At 28.0% G+C, this 22,276-nt stretch overlaps 3 protein-coding genes across 4 annotated transcripts; 2 read left to right on the top strand and 1 right to left on the bottom strand.

Moving 5' to 3' along the window:
• Positions 1–5,874: 5,874 nt before the first annotated feature.
• On the bottom strand, positions 5,875–18,199 carry LOC108685751 (the record flags this gene model as incomplete). The annotated part of the gene is made up of 13 exons (XM_018190710.1): positions 18,021–18,199; positions 16,821–16,998; positions 16,334–16,448; positions 15,231–15,474; positions 13,621–13,776; positions 13,275–13,502; positions 12,780–12,895; positions 8,726–8,832; positions 7,368–7,793; positions 6,980–7,104; positions 6,731–6,889; positions 6,320–6,586; positions 5,875–6,126 (listed from the first exon to the last, which is right to left on the bottom strand). Coding segments are annotated over exons 1-13 (2,526 nt in total), but the record flags the coding sequence as incomplete, so codon positions are not given.
• Positions 18,200–19,841: 1,642 nt separating this feature from the next.
• Positions 19,842–20,844, top strand: LOC108685763 (SNAPIN protein homolog). Its single transcript, XM_018190724.1, has 2 exons — positions 19,842–20,091; positions 20,447–20,844. The coding sequence occupies exons 1-2, from the start codon at positions 19,940–19,942 to the stop codon at positions 20,757–20,759; spliced, it is 465 nt and encodes a 154-aa protein (XP_018046213.1). The 5' UTR covers positions 19,842–19,939; the 3' UTR covers positions 20,760–20,844.
• LOC108685762 (hemK methyltransferase family member 2-like) lies at positions 20,765–21,540 on the top strand. Of its 2 annotated transcripts, XM_018190723.1 has the most exons (2): positions 20,765–21,012; positions 21,232–21,540. In XM_018190723.1, the coding sequence occupies exons 1-2, from the start codon at positions 20,868–20,870 to the stop codon at positions 21,513–21,515; spliced, it is 429 nt and encodes a 142-aa protein (XP_018046212.1). In that variant the 5' UTR covers positions 20,765–20,867; the 3' UTR covers positions 21,516–21,540. The 2 variants fall into 2 exon arrangements, with proteins under 2 accessions (XP_018046212.1, XP_018046211.1); XM_018190722.1 differs by having other exon boundaries at positions 20,765–21,540.
• Positions 21,541–22,276: the final 736 nt, after the last annotated feature.

Raw genomic sequence — 22,276 nt, 5'->3', positions numbered from 1 at the left:
TTATTTATTAATAATCAATGTTAAATGTAATAATATTAAAAATTAAAACTTTAAGTTAGTTGGTATATAGAAAACCTTTTTTCATGTTAAACTTATTTTAATAAATCTTCTATAAAATTTCAATAATAATATATTTTATTTATTAATATACTTATATTTAGTTTTAGCGATTACTGGAAATTTATAATTCACGTTACATATATACTATTAATTTTTAATATCGGCAATTACTATCGGAATGCAATGTAAGATATAAAGTGCATGTTTTTTTTTATTTAAATAATATATTATTGTCAATCAAAAATAATGCGATTTATTGAATAGATAATGAAATAAAAGGAACGATACAAGTAAAGGTTGAATTCGTTATCGTTACAGATAAAAAACAAGTAATGCTTAAATGTTAAAAAGAGTAATGATAATAATAAAGAAGTTACAAGTAATTAGTTCCTAACTCTGGAAACAATGCCTCGTGCAAAATCATATATTCAATATTGTGATGATCAAGTGTCATCAGTTGAATGTAAGAATATTAAAATATATTTAAAAATCATCGGCCACGGATGGCTCATATCGTTGGTTTCTTCATCGAAAGAAAAACGTTATTAATGGCCATATTCGATATTTATGACTATATAATTGCAGCTTTCGGCATTTGATATCATCGTGTAGATAAAATGACTTGTGTAAAAAAAAAAGGAGAATATGCAAGCGTTAATTTCTATTTTAACAACTCTTCACATTCTGAATGGTAATATACTGATTTCATGAGTATGATGGTGGACAATTATAGAGATTCCTTACAAATTATATATCTACATTTATATAGCTACAAGGTTTTTGAACACGATATTCTTTAAGGTATTCTTTTTGAGCTTTTGGAACACCCGAGACAGAGAGAGATTATTTTAGCACAATCGATTCCATTGCAAATCTGGGAAGTATAATACCATGGCGACTAAAGAAATATTCAAATCATATGTATAGTTAAATGTACTCAGTCTATGTCGTAGGAAACATATTATGGAGAATATCTTCATCATTCATTCCAATTTTTTCTTTCATCTAAAATGAATTAAAGGTACGAAGTCAAAAATTTTATTAGAGAATTTACGTACTGTGCACTGCACAACTCTTTGTGTGTTCTTGTATTCCTAGGTTTGTTTCTTAATACAAATAAATTGTGAATGAACTTTCACTTTTACACGCGATAATATTAATTCATTATGAATTCCTTTAGGAACATAAATAATACGTATTGCATCAATGTCGAGGATCATTAATTATTATTGTATTAATATATGCGACAATGATTTTTGATATGTACAAAAAGTTAAAATCTCATCGTTTCTAAATTTGTGCATTTTACTTATTCGATAATGATAGAGCCTAAGCATGTATTCTTTTTATTCATTCGTAAAATCCAATCCACGATAAATGTCATGAAGTATGTGAAAAATATGAAGATCTCTGATAATTATTTTTTCTTTTGTACCTGTGTAAGCGTCAAAGTCGTTCGTGCAGAAAATAGTTTTATAAGAAAAAATGTATTATTGCAAAATATTTTATTGCACAAATAAAAATGATAAAATGAAATAAAATAATTTTGCTATTGAGCAAATAAATAAACAATTTATTGTCATCTCATGGAAAATGGAAAATAAAATTGTTAGTTTTCTTTATTTAGCCATATATATAAAGACACATATATAAACATATATATGCATACAGGCGTGCGCGCGCGCACAAACACGCACAAAACATGCATGTTATAAAATTTATTGAAGCATCAAGGAAAATATACATTTATATTATTTTCTAATATAACTGCTTTATTTCACATCGCACTTAATTTATTGTTAAAAAAGCTTCGTTATATCTTAAGAGAAAATAGTTATTTTTCGATAGTCTATAACACATACACTACTTGTTTTGGTTAACGACAAATAAACGATTTCTGAAGACATTCTTGAATAAAGCAATCAGTAATTTTTGGGAATGAATGATAATAATCTTTAACCCACTCAAAGATGTTTTAAAATATCATTGATTTGCCTGACTGAAATGTGAAAGAAGTAGTAGATGTAGAGCTGAGAGACTAATAAAAACATTTTTTCCTAATAGTAAATAAAGCTTGTGCATCAATGAACAAAGTGTATCAAACAACATAAAAATTGTTCAGACAAATGTAAATCTCTATCAGTAATTTAATAAATCTCTATCAGAAATTTATAAATATATTTCAAATAATTATTGATTTATTCTTATATGCATATAAATATGCATATAATAATAACATTTTTATGTATATGCAGTGCACCGTAAAGATCCGAACAACGTTTAAAAGGAGATTTTTGAGATCATTTAGAGACGTAAAGTCTAATACTAAAATTCTAATAATATTGTTATTATTTCCTTTTCTCCGGAATTTAATAAAATGTTTAAAGTGCATTTGAATGAATTTAAATTGAATATTAACAATAATAACTCTATATAAAGAGCTATTAATTTCTGTTAATTAAGATATGAAACTGATAGCAGATTGCTCAAAAAAATCAAGATTCTATTTTACTACGCGCAATCAGATTGCTCAAGGTAAGTCAGTTTTCGAGTTTAATTTTGCGTTGTTTGTGCTCTTGAGTGCGCCAACTTTAGACAATAAGATTCGTTAATTTTAAACGCTTATAATTCAAAAGTTATAGTCTCAACTTTTTAATATTAAACTTTTCATCTCAAAATGATCTCAGAAATCTCTCCTTAAGTCCTGTTCGGGTCTTTACGAGACACCCTATATACATATTTTATATCAATATTTAATTTAATAAATATTTTATATAAATAAATTACCTATATGTAAATGAAATTCTTTCCGTAGGAGGTGATTATCACAAAGTGCTAAAGATGATTTTCCGTCACGATTAGAAGACTTGTGTTCTTATGAAGAAGGTAAGAGTAAATAATTATAAACATCATCGTTTCAGCTTTATATAGACATTGTACTCCCTTATCCATAGGCTATCTGCAAAACACGATTCGTGTCATCACTTTCACTATATGTTTGTCGTGATTTTATGTGTATGAAAGAACCACCTTTCGACGAAATTAATTGCATTAGACAAAAATACTTTGTTTTATAAAAAATATATAGAAAGACATCTTACATAAAGGTAAAAATATGTATGCCTGCATACATATTTTTGCACCAATCCATAAAAATTTAAAAGTATATGCATTATTAAATATAATGTTAATTGCTTAAAAATAAATATAAAATTTATTTAATTTGCCAAGTGAAATGTATATTATTGGAAAAAATCTAAATCTAAAAAGAAAAATGTTTGAAAATACGTTTTTGAAAATACTAATTATTCTTCATGTATGATTCATATATGATTCTTTGTATGATTCATATATATGATTATGAATTTGACAGAAAAAGATATCGATATCATTAGCAGCGAGGAATACATACAAAATCAAATAACAAACAGCAATGAAGATATAAGTCCGAAACGGTAAAGAGTTAATGTAACGGAAAATAAAGATACATTCTCGATACTTATTTCGAATCACAGAATCGAAAATGAAATGGAAGAGGCTACACACAAAGAACTCTCTGAAAGTGATGAAAATAATGATGACTCATCTTTTTCAAAAATCCAATCTGAAAATACCTGGGAGATGGATCTATCGGAAGGGCCACAGCATGCAAAAGAAAAAGAAAAGCAAATTAAAAAGCAAAAATTAAAATTGAAACAATGGAACTTTAATTTTAAAAGAGGCTAATGTGATTTCTGCGAATTCTTCGGTAATGGAGTTACTCGGTAAAAGTAAAAACAATAATGAACAATTTGAAATTATTAATGAAACTCTTGAAGATGTAAATAAATTACTTAATTATAAGTTACTTAATTATAATAGCAAAAATCAAGTTACAAGTCAATTTAATCCAAACACAATTCAATTTGATAAATTCAACATAAATCCCATAATAGTAAATAAAATAGGCGAAATTAGCCGTAAATTATCACAAATTACTATTGATAATATTAATAATGCAAATAGTTATCGAACGAAGGCAGATCGACTACTACGTAGTTCTGGCGAGATATCAAAAAAGTCCTATAAATATTGATATTATAACATATCTCTGTTTAAATAATTCTTTGCGAACAATTAATTAATTAAAAAAATAGTGTTCAATATAAGCAAAAAGTAGGACGTAAACAGTCGCAAAAGTAACAAGTGACGGCTTCATCCTCGGAAACATCCACAAGTTTAAGCCATATTGCGCAGTTAGAGACTGATGAGGAGATATTGTTACAAGAAATCGAGAATAATCTAAACGAATAGGAGATTTTATTGTGTAAACAACGTATCGAGATCATGCGAGAAATCATGCATAAGAATTTGAAAAAGAAAAATGCCTATAAAAAGGTAGATGACGAACAAACACAACAAAACGCGAATAATCAGCGATAAATACATATCGACAGCTCAAAAATCAAGATATCTTTTATGAAGATAATTTTGTCATTAAGGATGGAGTGGATTCCGAAGCATGTCGATTTAATATGAAGTTTACGAAAATTTGCGACCGAAGAGCTAAAGAAAAGATCACAGAATTTACGATTTCGTAGAAGGACAATTAAAACGCTCCATAAGCTTAGGAGCCATAAGTGAAACAAATCAATAGATAGTACCTCAAAATCTACAACATTCAAGAACAAGACAAGTACTGAAAGAAGACGACCAGCAAGAACCAAAAGAAGTTCTATCTTTTCATTTAAAGAGGACATAAAACAAAAGAAAAAAAAACGTCGCTTAGCGAAAAACACATGCCTGACAACAGGCATTTAGTCAAATTCATGGAAGCAATGGCTGATTTCTCAAGATAAACGAAAATAAGACGAAGACGGTCAAACAAGTGAAACCAAGAAACGTGAAACCGTAGAATATTTTTAAGTCTCGACGATCTAAGAAAGTTGAACCTACGCAAAAGTAATCAGTAATTTGATAAGGAGATTTCAATCGACCTCAAGTCTGAAACCGACCCCATTGTTGGTATTGAAATATTTAGAGGATAAACTAGATGATGAGAATAATGTTCTAAAACGCTAGTAAATTGAATCTGTGAATTATCATACAATAAGTTGTAATATTCAAATTTTTAAACCAAATTTTTTTCCAAACTTTAATAGGAAGTAGTAAGTAGTGTATCGCGAAACCGCATCGGTATTGTGAATCATATTTTATTTAACTGAAAGGCAGACAGATTTATGATTCTTTTTACTAATGAGATAGAGAAAGTTCTACATTGTCAGTCGAAATGTTGTTGTACTGTTGTTAGCTGTATTAATGCTCTAATAGCTTGAGGTAAGATGATGTCTGCGAATAAAGAGAGAAACTCGTACAGTGCTCATTCGATATTTTTCTCATTAATGCGTCTACGATATTAACACATATTTTCTTACTATTTTGCTAGATTACTTAAAAACTTCTGCTGGGCGACACAAAAACTTTATTAACCACATAAAAATTAAACGTTTCTTAATTTTTTAAGTTTATCTATTAAATTCTAATTATTATTTCGCACCGTGATTATCATAAAAAAAGTAAGTAATATGCAAAATTTAGTAAATTTATAATATTGTTCAAATATTGATTTAGCATTGATTATATAACAATAAAATAATGTTAATAGATTGCATTGATTTTCTTATTAGTAATGTAACGATTCAATAAATTTATCAACGATTATAAATGTGCAAAACATAACGATCTAATCGAGTGTACTAAGAACTAGTTTCAGCGCAAGAGACAGATAAATTTAATGAATATTATATGTAACATATTTTAAATTAATTTTTGTACTTGATTTGTGTCTGGACAAGGATCGCAATTAATTTTACATAATTCGACATTACATTCGATAAATAAATCCATAACATCAGGAAATTTGAAGGCTTGAAAGAACGCATAAGCGATAATAGAAGCGCCCGTATTGCCCGTATTATTTGTCTTTTGAAAGGCACTAAACAGTTTCGGTTTCAGAATGCAGCCTCTTTCGTCGGTGAGCTGCAACATATTGGTTGAGGCTTCGTCTCGCGCCAAACAGTCACGCACCTTAAAAGTAATTGTTTCGTTCATATTTTATATTTGCAATCAGGCCTAAATAAAATTTATTATTTTAGAATTTAAAATAGACGACGAATAATTATTATTGCTTGCAATAGCTTGTAATTATTTCTTGTGTATTTATGAATAAATAGCATTATATTGTTTGATTTTCTATATGTAAGATGGATTTCAATGGTACCTGAAGATCGAAACCAGGATCCTTTACAGAAACTACTAAGGTCATAGTTTCTCCAAGCTTTACGAGACCATCGACTGTAGGTGCAAAAGGTCCTTTACCGATTTGAATATCTAATTTGACTGTTGCAGTATCGCCACTAAAAGTAACGATCTCCTGGTTCAACATATCTATTGAGAGATTCACCATTAAAGCTTTATTAATGTTTCCTTCCCAAAGACATCGTATTCTTCGAATTACATCCCATACTTCTTGTATACCTGATTCATTCTGGTTTTTGGGGACAAAAACTTTTTACTTTTAAATCTAATAATTATATTCGTTTTTTTTTTGTATTTTATGAGCTAAGTATAACTAATATAAAATTTGAAGACAATAAAAAGTAAAACTAATAAAAATTAAGTCGACACCAACTTGTAATACAAGGACGGTTTCCAAATATGCTTGTCCAGTCGCACCTTTGAAATCATTAATGAATTGAGTTCCGCAAGAGTCTAAATTTACAGTAAAAGAATATTGTATTAAGCCGGAATTCTCTTTTACGTATATACATTCCGAATTCGCATAATATCCCTGAAATTTAACAAAATCAATATATGTATATATATATATACATATATTGTCTATAATTTATAGTAAAAGATTGTTTTATTTCACGCTTACTTTAGAATAAATAATGCCGTTGAAAGCGCGATTGAATTCAATATGGATCGTCATCATTGTCTTACTACATTCCACATCAAGACTATGGATATGCGGAGGATGATGAGACTCAACAGCTTGAGTGACTTTTGGATGTTAAAATTGTAAATTAATTTTTATGTTCTCTGTGTTTATATTAGATTGTATGTAGCAAAAGATAAATGTATAGACAACGTACCTTGCGTACTGAGCTCACTAGTACCAATTAAACTTTCAGTTTTAAAATCAGGAGGAACAATTTCTGTCGTACTACTTTCTGTTATACCACTCGTTATATCATTCATAGTTTGTATTATATTTGTAGAAAAAATACGTGGAGAATATGAAAAAGAAATGCCTTCGTTTCCACCTGTATGTCCAGCCAATTGCTTGCCAATCCTGGATGTGGAATGGATCGGTCTTGCACTAGTCGATGAAAAAGGCAGAGATTGTGATGATAAATGAGTGAGCGACGATTTTGGGATATTTAGAGGTGAAAAAGTTGTTGAGTGCTGATTTAACTTAGGATTATGTGATGCGAAGGCTACAAAACTTTGCGACATACGCATGGAATCTTGTTGGCTATTTGATCTTGGGATAGAATATGATTTAGAGAAAAGTTTCTTGCAAGCTAAGTAATTGATCTTCGGCGGAGTAAGAAACAGTCGCTGCACGTGATGGTTTGTTATGTTATTCTGTCGAGAGTTTATTCTTGTCTGGAAGGTTTGAGATTTTTGGAGCGATTGTTGCATATTAAAGATCGGCCAGTATGTATTTAAATTCGATTGGGGATGAACTGTAAAAATACGAATATTTTTCTTATCCAAAAATCCATCTTAATGTTTCTAAATAAAAAGAAAGTATCAATAAAAATTGCAAATACGCAGTATCAATATGTTTTATTGATACTATTTTTATATTTATTATTTATAAATTACTTTGTAAATTTTATATCATGCATTTAAATTCATGATCTATACTTTACAAAGTAATTTCCAATAATTTAAATAGTAAGATATTTCTATTCAAATATTATTAGTATTGCCGTTTTATTTACCATTTAATAATATACAAGTTAAGAATATTAAATAAATTAGAATTTTTTTTACATTTTTTGGACTTACTAATGATAAAACAAAATTGGAAAATGATTTCATAATCAAAAATTGTCAAAAATATATTTATAATAATTTTCATTGAATCTATTAAAAAATAATGTTATCGAGATTATAAACATTGATCATTTTTATATCTATTTATTAATTTTTCTAAATATTAATTAAAAACAGATTTAAAACATAAAAAAAAAAGAAAATATAATCTCAAAAACTAATTGAAAATATATTGATATAATAATAATGCTTTATGATAAAAAATGATTTATCTACAAAACAAGCGCAAATCAAAGTTACTGTTAGACAGTGAAGCAACTTGTAACTATGTAATTACATCTTCCACGATAAAATTGATTATTTACGGCCAATTAGTAATAATAATTTTATGCTTAAATTGATGCGGCGACAGTGGTTGTACATAATAGCAGCTTTTTCTCTGAAAATTTTTCTTGCAATATACATCTGAGATGCAATAGTTTATTAAACTTTTAAATGTGATATTATTAGTAAACTTCAAATTTATGATCAAATTTATATTTTATAATAATATTATAACAATTATATTATCTCTCTTTTTTCCTGATTGTGTATAAGAAAAATTCTTTATTCCTACCAGAATTTGTATTTGTGTTTCTCGTGAAGACTGTGCCATCGCCGAAATCATGATTGCATATTATTGCACTTGAAAGAGCAATAACAATCACTGCGGTGAATATCATCCTTAAAATGTCAAATTTAATTTATTTAATGATTGAACTCTTATTTCTTCATCCTCTCTCTCTCTCTCTCTCTCTCTCTCTCTCTCTCTCTCTCTCTCTCTCTCTCTCTCTCTCTCAAACATACACACACACACACACACACACACACACACACACACAGACAGACAGTGTAGTAGTCAATAGTTTCGTGCGATTTCGAACGAAGTTTATTCCACAGAATGATCGCCTCGCGCAAAATCGAATTTATAAAAGTAAAGTGTCATCGACAACTGAAAATAGGAAGTTATCAAAGAATGATGAGTCTGCGGTAGATTGATTTTTTCATCAAAAGTAAATAACTGAAAAATTGCAATTTTCGACATTTGTTACTATACAAACGAGATGACTTTTAGTGAAATGATAGTGTGTGAGTATTGTAATTTATCTATAGGTTGAGTATTTTAGATTAATATACACGAAAATTATGAAACATGTAAAATACACAAAAGGTGTCTACCTCGACCATTATAAATTTTGAAAGCATCATTGTTAGAAAATACATAGTGGTTTTGTAATTTGACTGTAATTGGCGGAATAACCAAGGTTTTAGTAAAGAAAAAAATAGTAGAGAAAAAGAAAAAAAACCGCACACAATTATTTCGACAGATCTTAAGTGAAAAATGTAGTGTTAGTAACGGCATTTATTCTTTAATCTTAGGCTATTATTAAAAATTTTCTTTGAATCTATGTCGGGATTGTTTCTGTTACTATTCATTTCTATTTTGACAGATAGATATCCATTAATACAATATTTCCTTAAACGAATTATATATGCTGCATAATTGTACTTTATTATCTGAAATGTTTGATAACATCAGATCAAATTAGGATTTTTTATTATTAATTTATAGATATAGCACATTCACTAGCACATAATCTCATATTTCTAATCATTTAGATGTTTCTTTTACATAGGTAAGTCATATTTTCATACATAATCATAAATATTCTTCATAAATATTAAAATTCGAAATCATTGTAAATTTTCCATTAAATATTTTTCGCATGCTTATTTGCACTTATTCGCGCTAAGGTCTCAAGCGAAACAAATTTATGTAGTTATGACGGAAAATTTATGAAGAAGCATAATGATTATGAAAAGAACATATAAAATGGGCAATATGTAAGATTGACAAAATATGTAGAATTATCGTGTTTTGTTAGTTATTTTTCATTTAATAACTTTCCGATGTTAAATATCTAAATAGACATCTAAATAAATATCTAAATAAGCATTATTATATTTTTAAAATTACTTCTAAACAAAGTTGAAATCTTACAATTCTCTTCATTAATCAGATGTACTTGCGACAAGCGTGGGAAAGCACTGTACATCTTTGTTTAGTTCATGTCATTATAATCCGCGAAACCGAATCATCGTATTATCTTTAGTTGCCTGTATTCATTAGTTTCATCGGATTATATTATGGTAACAGATTGAAAAATTAACAGTGGAATATGAAGTTTCAGCAATATGAAAAGTGAAAGTCGCACCGCGCTGAACTAAAGGAATGTGTAGATATATAGTGAGTATATACGCTTACTTTTACGTATTTATGTTGAAGACGTGTATACACATATGCATAATTGTGAAATCTGAGATTTATATATTGTTCGCTAAATCCATGTTCGATAAATCCATGCATTTTTCTTCTCTCATACATTTGTTTCAATATAATAAAACACACACACACACACACACACACACACACACACACACACACACATATACACACACACACACACACATTATGTATTCTAAGAATAAAATAAAAGTAAAGTGTATATCTATGTCGTACAATATAGAAAAGAGAAATTTTTAATATTTTATTTAAAATGTAGAATATATGTTCATAAAGTTATATATTACTTTTCTAATTTATATATATATATTTATATATGGGTGTGTGTGTGTGTGTGTGTGTGTATATATGTATGTATATGTGTATATTCATCTTGATGTTAAAAAGATGACAAATAATGTCAGCTTGTTTATCGAATATATACAAATAATATAAAATGTATATGTATATATGTTTAATAAATATTACTTTGAAACTCACGTGTAAATAAAATAATCCTATGGAAAATTATTGGCACAGCATACAAATAATTGATTGCTGAAGTCAATCTTGATGGCTAAAAGTTTGCGTTGTAGTACGTTTGAGAAAGGCAAGAATGAATATAGGAAACATCTTCATTTCAGCTTTATATAAGTATTATTCTCTTAGATCTCTAGATGGACTCTGCAAAAAAGCGTGCCATTACTCTGAATGTGTCTGTCGTAATTTTATCTCAGCGAGATGAAAAAAGTACTTGCTGATGAAATTTTAAAACAAATATTTTACATTTAAAGTTTTATAAAAAATAACACTTCAATTCATTTCTGTTACTAAATTCATTGTAAAAGATGCTATTATTATGAGACATTTAATATATATATATTATTGTTTCGATCTTATATTATATAATATCTTATATAATAAAATTATTATTTTTAACAATGAAAGAAATTTTATTGTAAAAGGAAAATTTGTTAATTATTTTAAGATTTGTAATACAATATAAAATTGACAAAATACAATATGACAGAAAAATTATGATTTTGAATCATTAAAAACTGTAACTTTTCAATCATATTGTATTTTGATCAAAGTTCTTTTATTAAATGCTCATGAATGTTTACTCATTCAGTTTTATGACTTTCTGTTCTGCACTTATTTGAGTGAATAATGTTACAAGTAATAACTATAATTATGATTCATAAACTTTTAATTTTGCCACATATAACATTTTTTGTGTTAGAACTTTTTTTGTGTTAGAACTTTTACGAACTAGAAATCGTGAGTACTGGAGTGTAATTTTACTAGATTACATGTAATCTAACATGAATATTATGTGCTATATATAAGTTTCAGATTCATTTGTTTATAGTTGTCTATATATTGATGCAAAATATTAATAATAACTAAATAATTACAATATACAAAACGCTAAACTGTGTGACCATTATATTTTTACATTTTATTATATAAATTATTCGTAATATATATATATAATATATACATAAATTTTCAGTTTTTATGCTTATTCAGTTTAAAAGGCTTACGTAACTACTTTTTCAAATTTGTAAATGTTCTAATACTTGATCTGCTGATTACACCATTTTAATTTTCATCCTAAATACAATCAAATGTCAAATAATATTTGAAAAATTAGCTAAAAAATAATCACGATTTTTTCGCGTGAATCTTATTATTATCAGTACCAAATAACAAGGCACAAACCACATCATGATAATTTAATACTCTCGAATATGTATTTTTCTTTTAAAAAATAGTAAGTCTGCTAGCTCAAAGTTTGGCAGAAGTGACGGACATAAACGAAGAAAAAGTTCACAAGCGTAAAAAAAATATATCCGATAATTAAATTTCTTACCAAAGGAAGAATAAAATTTTTGGAAATATAAAACACTATTTTATTAATAGCAAAAAATTCATTTTACAATAATTTATGTTTATCATTTTGAAGCTATTAATTTTGTTTAACAAAAATATCACTAATATTTATGTAAATGAATAGCATCAAATTGTATAAATGATTAAATTGTACATTTACTTATATTACAAATTCCATCAAATTCTTTGATATTCACATCAAAATAACGATCAAAACGACAAATTAATTCTTTATATGCATATATTCTATAAATTTTGTATAAACTATTACAAAGCACTATGAATTAAATTACTTTTAATTTACGATCACAGTTGCATCAACAAGATTTTAGCATTTCTCATTTTTATTATCAATCGTGATCATTATCTCTTATCTATATATTATCAGTCATGATGTATTGTCTTCTTTATGACCTTAAACAGTCGTAAATCATTAAGCAGTTTTTTATACACAAACTTGGGTGCATCTTTGCCCCAGATGAAATCCAGATGATTGAATTTAGGCAACGGTACTCTATACAGGTCAAATATGTTGGATAATAATGAGTTGTATAGCTTTTTCACGTCCTTAAAAAGAAATCACAAGTTATCATACGTTATCTTACATTTAATTATTCTGCACTGTTAAATCTATAATGTCAAATTTAACTTAACATGAGTCGCTGCTTCTACTCAATCATACCATTATTTTAACTAAAACAATGGTTATTAAAATGATTAAAATTTGACATTATATAATGTCAAATTTTAGTAAAAAATGACAATATATTTAGTAGAAGCAGTAGCGATATTAAATTAAATTTGACACTATATGTTTAGTGTGGTTATATATTATTTAAAGCTTGATTCACAAGCTAATGCAAATCAATTTTTAATATATATAATATTTATATGTATGTACGTCCTACGTATCTCTTCCGTCTAAATACATTTTTCCTCTACTTACCAAACTATCAGCTAACCAATCATTGTCGGCGTAAAATAGTCCGATTGGCACTTTGATGTTTGTTAGATTGTAGTCCGGCGGTTCAGTTGCATTGTAGATCAATAGATTTTTCTCGCGTCCGTAATCGAATTGACGAAACTTGCCCGATTCGATTTCCTGGCCAAAGTGTATCAGTGTTTTGGTCGAAGCACCGGCTGGGTCGTGACTTAGAATCATTGGGAGCAAAGTCTAAAAAACAATATCTAATCTGAAAAATGACTACATGTGTCAAACATAATGACATTCGAAACGTTGCTCGTAGTTGCACTTTGATGATTTTGATCACGTTCGTTCATAGAATACTTACGTAATTGAATTGTTCTTCATCGAATCCACAGATCAAGAATATTATGTTGGTACAAACCTCCTCAACATAATTTACCTCGCAACCGTGTTTTGCCAGAAATTGCAGCACACTCTTATGCGGCAGAAACTCGTCCTCGCCGAAGAAATGCGCTATTATCTGTAATCCCTGGATCCCTTAATTGCGATATATTTATTTATAATTTGAGTGTTCTCTGATCCAGTTTGAAAATAAATAGATACAGATTTGAAGCACTCTTTAATAAATTAAATTTATACAAATGATCTTTGATCTTAATACTAATTTGTAAACAACATTTTGCTTAAACTATAATAAAAAATTGGATAATATAGCTATATAATATAATAACTATATGGACATATATATATATATATATATATATATAAAACAATAAGTGAGAGCAAGGAAAAGATAATTTTCCCATTTTTAGTTTCTCTCCCTAAAATTGAAAGAAATTCTTACGAAATCTTTTCTTACATTTGTTTATATTTAGAAAACTTCAATATAAATACAAATAAAAGAATAAAAATAAAAATGATAACGAAGGACTCCAGTATTTCTAACAAAATGATAATATAAATGTGCAATCAAAAGCTATAATATACGAAATCAGCGCAGTAATTCAAGTAAAATACAATTTATTCTTCTAGTATAAATAAGTGTTAAATTCGATTTTTGTGTATACCGTACGTTTCGATTCTGATTCGAGCTCAACGCTCTCCTTAACAATTGATGATTGATAAAAATTGATGATTAATAAAAATTCATATGTAGATATGAAATCGATGTATCTTTTATTAGATGAGATCTTCTCTCTTCAAACTGCTCATGCAATTGCATAACTAGATAGCAATTATTTTGTTTCTGTTATTCTGCAGAAACACTTTCACTATCGATGTCCATAATTATATACAATAATGCATAATTATATACAATACATATTAAAAAACGATATTTTTATTTTCAAAAGTCGAACTATTTAGTCGATTTTTTTCATTTAAGATCTGTATAATTTTCGATAGTCACAAAGTACTTTTGAAAATAAAAAACGACATTGCGCTCGAATTACTGCATTGACTTCTTATACTTCTTGATACTATGTTATTATTTTGATAGAAAACTTTTCTCTTTTCTGGTATATCGCGAGCAATATCTATTCTTATTCTTCTTTCATAAATATTTCAATTAATATTGCTCATATATTATTTTTTAACGATTATTTTTTTAAATCTTATTACAGCTTTCTGATATTTAATACAATATATTTTTAAAATACATATTAAATTTTTAAAGTAAATTCTATTCGGAATTAGTTTAAAAAACATAGTAGTGTTATCTTTTCTCCCTAAAATCTTATTCACTTGTCATAAATTATTCGTGCTGATCTCGACATTTTTTTATTAAGAAAAAACACATTCAAAAAATAAAACAATCTTTCAAAAATAATAGTAAAATATAAAGAGATATTTTGTATCGTAAAATTATGAGACAAAATGACTTAATACTAATTAATGTAGTTTCTTAACTATTGCATGTTTTAAATTCTTAAATCACTAGACAATAATTAATAATTATTTTTTAATAGTATTTACCTCTAATTTGTTGACGAAAGGAGCAAAATGTCGTATTGGACTGTTTATATATTCTACAAAAGCTACAGGTGCGAGACTAATTATTGCTTGTACCATTCGAGCAATATCTGGACGTTCTGCTGCCATCACATAAGAAGCAGTTGTACCCATCGAATGACCAATATACGTGATCAATTTTTGTGACGTCGTATTCGTGATGTACGAGATCATCGCAGGTAAATCATAGACGCCCAGTTCGTGAAAGCTGACAAAAATTTTAATCGATATATCACAAAATATAACAAAAAATATATTGTTCCATAATAATATAAAATTAATTCATGAACTTTCGTTTGCTTTTATTATAAGTTAGTGTCATAAGAGCGTCAACAGTTTTCTGAAAGAAACCGAGTATGTTAAAAAATTTATATTTTAAAATTACATGCATTTATTTGCAATTAGCATGACATCCAATTACCATTATTATAATTATAGTTTATTATCAAGACGTGCTTCCAATGAGATTTTTGGTCAGAATTTTGGATAAAAGACTTTTAATTCTTCTGAATGTGCCAATATTGGCTTGCAAATAAATATTTATTCTTCTGTTTATTTTCACGCGATTAACCAGGTATTTTCAATCGGATTTACACATTTATGTTATTATTTTGATAAAAAACTTATCTCTTTTCTAATATGTGAGCAATATCTATGATTCTTGTTCTTCTTACATAAATATTTCATAATATTACTCATATATTTTTTAACAACAAGCTTATTGCAGCTTTTCTGTTATTTGCTGATATTTTAAAGTAAATTCTATGAGTTTAAAGATTGGGAAGATCAATCTATTGTATTATTATTACTTACATTATCATTTTCACATTTGTAAAAACAAAAAGAATGTCGTGTGGAAATCCTGGTGGCAAATTATAATTAATAATAATGTTAAACGTACTAACAACAAATAAATGCATTTTGATATATGTACTTTTTAAATATAACTTCAATTTTTAATATATTCAGAGAATCGCTAACAACGCTCACTATTAATTACATATTAATTGTTATGTATTACATATAATACTTGACGCAATATTATTTTCGTTTTATTTTATTAGTACCTAAAATTCCAAAATCTTGAATCCGACGGAGATAAAGAAACGTGCGCTCTCGAATCGGTATTCCCACGAAAATTATCCAACCAAACGTCATATTCCCGATCAGCCAAAATGAAAGCTAAGAAGAAAAAGAAAACATTGTTCATAGTAGATATAATTACTTAGGTAAAAATAATTTGGTTTTATAGTATTATATATACACAATTTATCCATCCATATTGTCTGATAAATTTCTTATTTCTGTAATAAATCTTTTATAAATCTCATTTTGAGTAAAATAAAATTTTATGTAAACTGAAGAAAAATACTTGATTTTAATAAACAAACTTATTAGCATACAAAGTATAATATTACAAAAATAAAAATGAAAATTTTCAAAAATCGAAATTAGAATTTGCACGTTTTCTCTTGGAATTGGAGAGTTTATTTTTCGTTATTTTGCCAGAAGCATAATCGATTTCTCCAAAGTTGAATTTGATTGAGGTAGTACCAAGTCCTTTATCCTTGCCGGGAATGACCCAATCAGCGGAACTGCCCAAAAGACCATGCTGTAACAACACGGGTAACTTCTTGTTATCTGGAATACGATGAAGTGTTAAAAAGTAACCGTCCTCCGTCTGTACAATATGAGCCTCTGCTGGATAACCAGCTTTTTTTATCATTTGTAGCTGAAAAAAGTAAAAACAAATTATTTATCATTTATAGTGATACAAATTGCGATCTCAAAGATCTCATTATGCTTTATTCTATCTTATATGGTTCTTATACTTATGAGAAATTAAATTCCGCAGTCTTTATCTTAGTGATGGTAATGGCTGTGTAATATTGTTTATTAGTAACATTTATAAATTGGTGCCATAAAAAGCTCTCTTAGAAAACATCCCAAACAGCACAAAGTCTAAAATTGTGACATAAGTCTTTTAGATGAAAAAACGTCTTGACTCGATTTTAAACATTTTTTGTTGTCTTACAGAACAAAGACTTTTTGATATCATTTTAAAGAAATTTGAATAAGGACTTTAAAAAGTTATCTTAAAAAATTTGCTCTCTTTCGCTCTTTTTCTCTGTCTTTCTATCTCTCAATAAAGTTTCGAATCACAACTATATTTAACATCTTAAGATATTATTTAAGATAATCTTAAAATATAAAAACGGATTATGAATACCAGCCTTATTCCTTTTTAATTAGATATTTATAGCTTAATCTTAAATTTATTATTTTAAATCTCAAATAATCTCAAGATTCTATTCAATCATTAGATGCATCTAAAAGCAGTACTGCTCAGTAAGCTCTTGTATCTGTTTGGTCTATATTTTTAGATGGAAATCTAATGGAATATGCCAATCAGAGCTCACTGAGCGCTCAGTGAGCGATCGCGCTTCTGAATGCACCCAATGAATTAATAGGTCAGTTCTTTATTCTTTCAATAACTTAAACTCATGCAATAAGTGAAACAAAAGTTTTTTTCTGCTGAACTTTTGCATCAGTTCATCTTTCTTTCTCTTCTTTTCCCTGCAAAAGTTCAGCCAAAAAGAAAAGTCTAAATGTAAATTTCACCGTGTGCACAAATTCAGACAATGCAGGAATAAAGAACAGACTTAATATAACAATAAGTGCTTCAAGATTATAACCGAGATAACTTTAAATGCATGATTATAAAATCGGAATACAGAAAAAATATTTACTTACCGTATTAAAGTTGACATCAGAATTAAATTTCGGCCATTTCCTGCTTTGCTGCATCATTTTCACAAGCTCGTTCAACGAGAGATCTTGCGAAATGTCGGATGTCACGGTTGCGGCTAAACCGCAGACCAGCAAGAAAAACGCTATCGCTTGCATCGTAATGACATACGATAAAATCGGTAAAAAATTAAATCGGATACCGTGATTTCTTTATAGATATTAAAATGTAATAATAGCGAAAAATTAAGATGAGAAGTATGACTACGCTCTTTCTATGTATAACTGAAATCTTTTTATCTCTCTCACATCCTCTACAGTAAGAAACGATGACGAATACGTTTATCGATCAAAAGAGGGAGGGAGAGAGAGAGAGAGAGAGAGAGAGAGAGAGAGAGAGAGAGAGAGAGAGAGGGAGAAGGAAGAAAAAAGGAGAATGGATAGAAAAAGTAGAAGCAATCCTATGCAGAACAATAAGTCATATCAAAACGACTTCAAAGTGATCATTAAAAGTTATTTTTCAATCATTTCCTATTCATTTTAATGTTATTTTGACGTGATCGTGACTTGTTCTATTTGAGATAGCAGTCATCTGATGATTATTATGAAAATTACACAAATTATTGGGTTATCCGGAAAGTTTGTGCCGATGTTGAAGGAAAATTGAAACGCAGAAAATTTAAATTTTAGTATACATTTATTAAATTATATAGGTTAGTCGGCACGAACTTTCCGGACAACTCAATATAATGAAAACTAATCAAAGCGTGTAACATTGTTTACGCTAGGCAAATTGCGCCTCGTTTTGATGCAGATTATTCTTCTCATCTATATTCTATGTGCCTAATGTAATCTCCCTAAATTCTTCAGAGTGGAATTTTAATCTAAAGAGTGAAATTTCACTTTTAAAAATTAAAAATTCTACCACTCTTTTTTTTAAAGAGAGAAAATATGTAGACCGCGCTGATTTTATGCGGGTCTGGCGTACCTATAAATATCAATTGTTCAAATTGCTTTGAGAGTATATTCTTCCAATTAAAATTTAAAAAATCGATTTTTCTTGATTCTCTAAATTTCCCTTAAAGTTTATATTAATTTATCGGCTATTAGAATGCAATAAAGTATAACAAGCAAATAGACACTAAAATATTATATATACTTACAAGAAAACCTCATGAAATGTCAAATTTTAATTTTAATGAAACTTCTTTAATGAAAGTATACACATAAAAAAACAGATGAATTTAGATAATACCAGTTGCGACGCAAAAATGAACGAAAGCATGTGTAAAATGATTTTCACTTCTTTCATCATATTTCAGAAATTTAAAATATAAAAGTTTTATATAAAAATTTTATAATAAAAATATCTCTATCTTTATTCATTAACATCAATAATATTTTTGAAATATAATTATTTAAAAAAATCTCTGCGAAAATGTTTAAAAATAATTATTTTTTGGAAATTTTATTATTGACATGGACGGATAGAAATAATTTTATTATAAAATTTTTTTGTAAAACATTTTTTATATAAAATTTTTTTATATAAAATTACTTGCTTCAGTCCCCTTCTATTATTAAAAATCATAATTTTGCCTTTTAAAATTTTGAAAATCAAATTATCATCGATATATATATATATATCTCGAAACGAGAGTGAGTCAATCACTGGCCTAGTTTCCGAGGATTTAAACCAAATCAGAATGTAAGAATCAACCAATTACAGTCGAGTATTCTCCTGTTACAGTCGACCGACAGAATGCTCGACTGCAGTTGATTGGTTCTTACATTCTGATCCGGTTTAAATTTTCGATGAAAACTAGGCCACTAATCGTTCGAGTATCATGGGTGCGTCTTCACCATTTCTAACCTTCCGTACCTAACCTCACATCTTATAATAAACGTCGTATTACGGTTGCAACATGGATGTGGATACAGCGAGTGACAATACATCGATCGACGACAAGATAGATGACTTTTGCGAAAATCCCACGCGAGATGCATTAACAGAGGGTCTCATGAGCCTCCTGAAACCTACAGTAGACCAACTGGATGATAGAATTCGCGCTACAAGGTATCCACAATTTTCTCATTGCGATTCGTTGCAGGGCGTATGCCCATAAACTTCTCTTCGATGTTGCAGTCGCACTTTGTGCGCTTGTTGTTTCTACAATATTCTTGTAGGATAAAATTTACTTTCCTTTTAAACACAGAGAGAGTCGATATAAGTGTCATTTCATCTTTGCCACCGTTATTGAATGCCAAACAAGATAATGATTATGTCAACTGTGTTTTCTTAAAAGGAAAATAGTCATTATATCAAATAACATTTATTTTTATCTCATTCATTCATAGATTCACTTATATATTCTGTTGCATACAAAAATTAAGAGTTTATTTGGTTTACATATGAATATTATTTTTTATAGAATATGCCAAATTGAGCTGAAGCAACGGATTGAATCCCTAACAGAGGAACTTCAAAAAATCAACGAAGCATTGCAGTATCCACTAGACACAGATTCTTATGTAAAAAAATTAGTTAACGCTAAGCATAAGATTACTATTGTTAGCAACATTCTGCAAAGTACCCAAGAGTGCTTGAATAAAGTGCATCAAGCTGTTGAGAAGAGTACTGCCAAACGAAAAACACTACTAGATAATAGTTCTGCATATAACAACACAAGCATTGAAACTGATAAAGAAGAACCAGCTACAGCAGAGACTGATAAGCAACAATAATTTCCAATATTATTAATTAAACCTATGATCGATAACATATGACCAAATTGTTACTAAATAATTATTCATAAATTTTATAAGATTTTATTACATTTTTTCTTATAAATTATGGAGACCCCAATAGTTAAACTATCTGATGAGGAGCTCAATACAGTTTATGAGCCTTCTGAGGATTCGTATCTTTTGATGGACGCTTTGGAGGCAGATTTAGAGAGTCTACATGCGATGAAGCCAAGAATTTGTTTAGAGATAGGTAGTGGCTCTGGCATAGTTATCACAGCTTTAGCAATGGCATTAAAACGTCATAATGTTCAATTTATTGCGATTGATATAAATCCTGATGCATGTAGAGCCACGAGAAGAACTAGTCTGATTAATTCAGTCGATATAGATGTCCTTCAAATGAATTTATTAGATTGTATACGAATTAAATATACATTTGACATTATTTTATTTAATCCTCCATATGTAGTTACAGAATATAACGAAGTAATAGATGACAGACTTGTATTCAAAACATGGGCAGGTGGTAAAAATGGTAGACAAGTTATGGAACAGGTATTTGCTATTATTCCCAAAATCTTATCAGATGCAGGATTGTTTTATTTAGTTGTTATAAAAGAAAATGATCCTGAATATATATTCAGCACTTTCAAAAAGTTAAATATGTCTGGTGAAATTGTTCATGAAAGGAAAGTAAGAGGAGAACATTTGTATGTTTTACGTTTTTGTAAAGTCAAAGAAACGAAAAGTTAGCACTACATATCAAGGATATAACATTCACAAGATATTTTAAAATATTTTAATTTTATGGAAAAAGAAAAGAGATATTACTTCAGTGATTATATACTCTAAGTGTAATTATTATTTATGGTGATAAATTACAGATAAATGAAAAAACTACATCTATTTGAATCATATTATATATTACACTGTTTATAGATAGTTGTAACATTTATATTATTTGTAAATCATTGTTATGTATTATATAATTGCAATTAATATATATAGGCACACTAATGTATTGCATAAAATAATAATTCCTTGTCTATGTATACTTTTATCTTTAGCAATAATTGTTCATTTAAGAAAGAAGTTGATAAATAGAAGCTAATAAAAAAAGAAGTCACATCTTTTTTACAAATATCCCATCGAACTTGAATTCCTCCTAGAATGATTATAAGAGTTCATTCTGGCTTTAAACACATTTTTTTCGTAAATAATGAATAAGAAGAAATAAGATATACAAAAATAATATTTAACATTTTAACAACAATATCACTAATTTATTAGATAAAGAAACGTTATATACTGTTATATTAAATATTTTTTAATTTTTTTGGTGAAAGATTAAACCTATGTGAAATGCTGTCATTACATTTTTTTAACTAAATTAATGGTATATAAAATTAAACAGTTAAGTTGAATGGTAAATTGAATAAACATAAAAATAGTTCAAGTTATATTACGATTGAATTAACTCATGTTAAATAAGTTAATTTTGAAAAACATTTTTA

The sequence above is a fragment of the Atta colombica genome, unplaced genomic scaffold (genome assembly GCF_001594045.1).
Source record: "Atta colombica isolate Treedump-2 unplaced genomic scaffold, Acol1.0 scaffold156, whole genome shotgun sequence".
In the NCBI taxonomy this organism is placed as follows: domain Eukaryota; kingdom Metazoa; phylum Arthropoda; class Insecta; order Hymenoptera; family Formicidae; genus Atta; species Atta colombica.
Note: the sequence above shows the minus strand (reverse complement) of the source record. Positions and strands in the feature narration are given on the sequence as shown.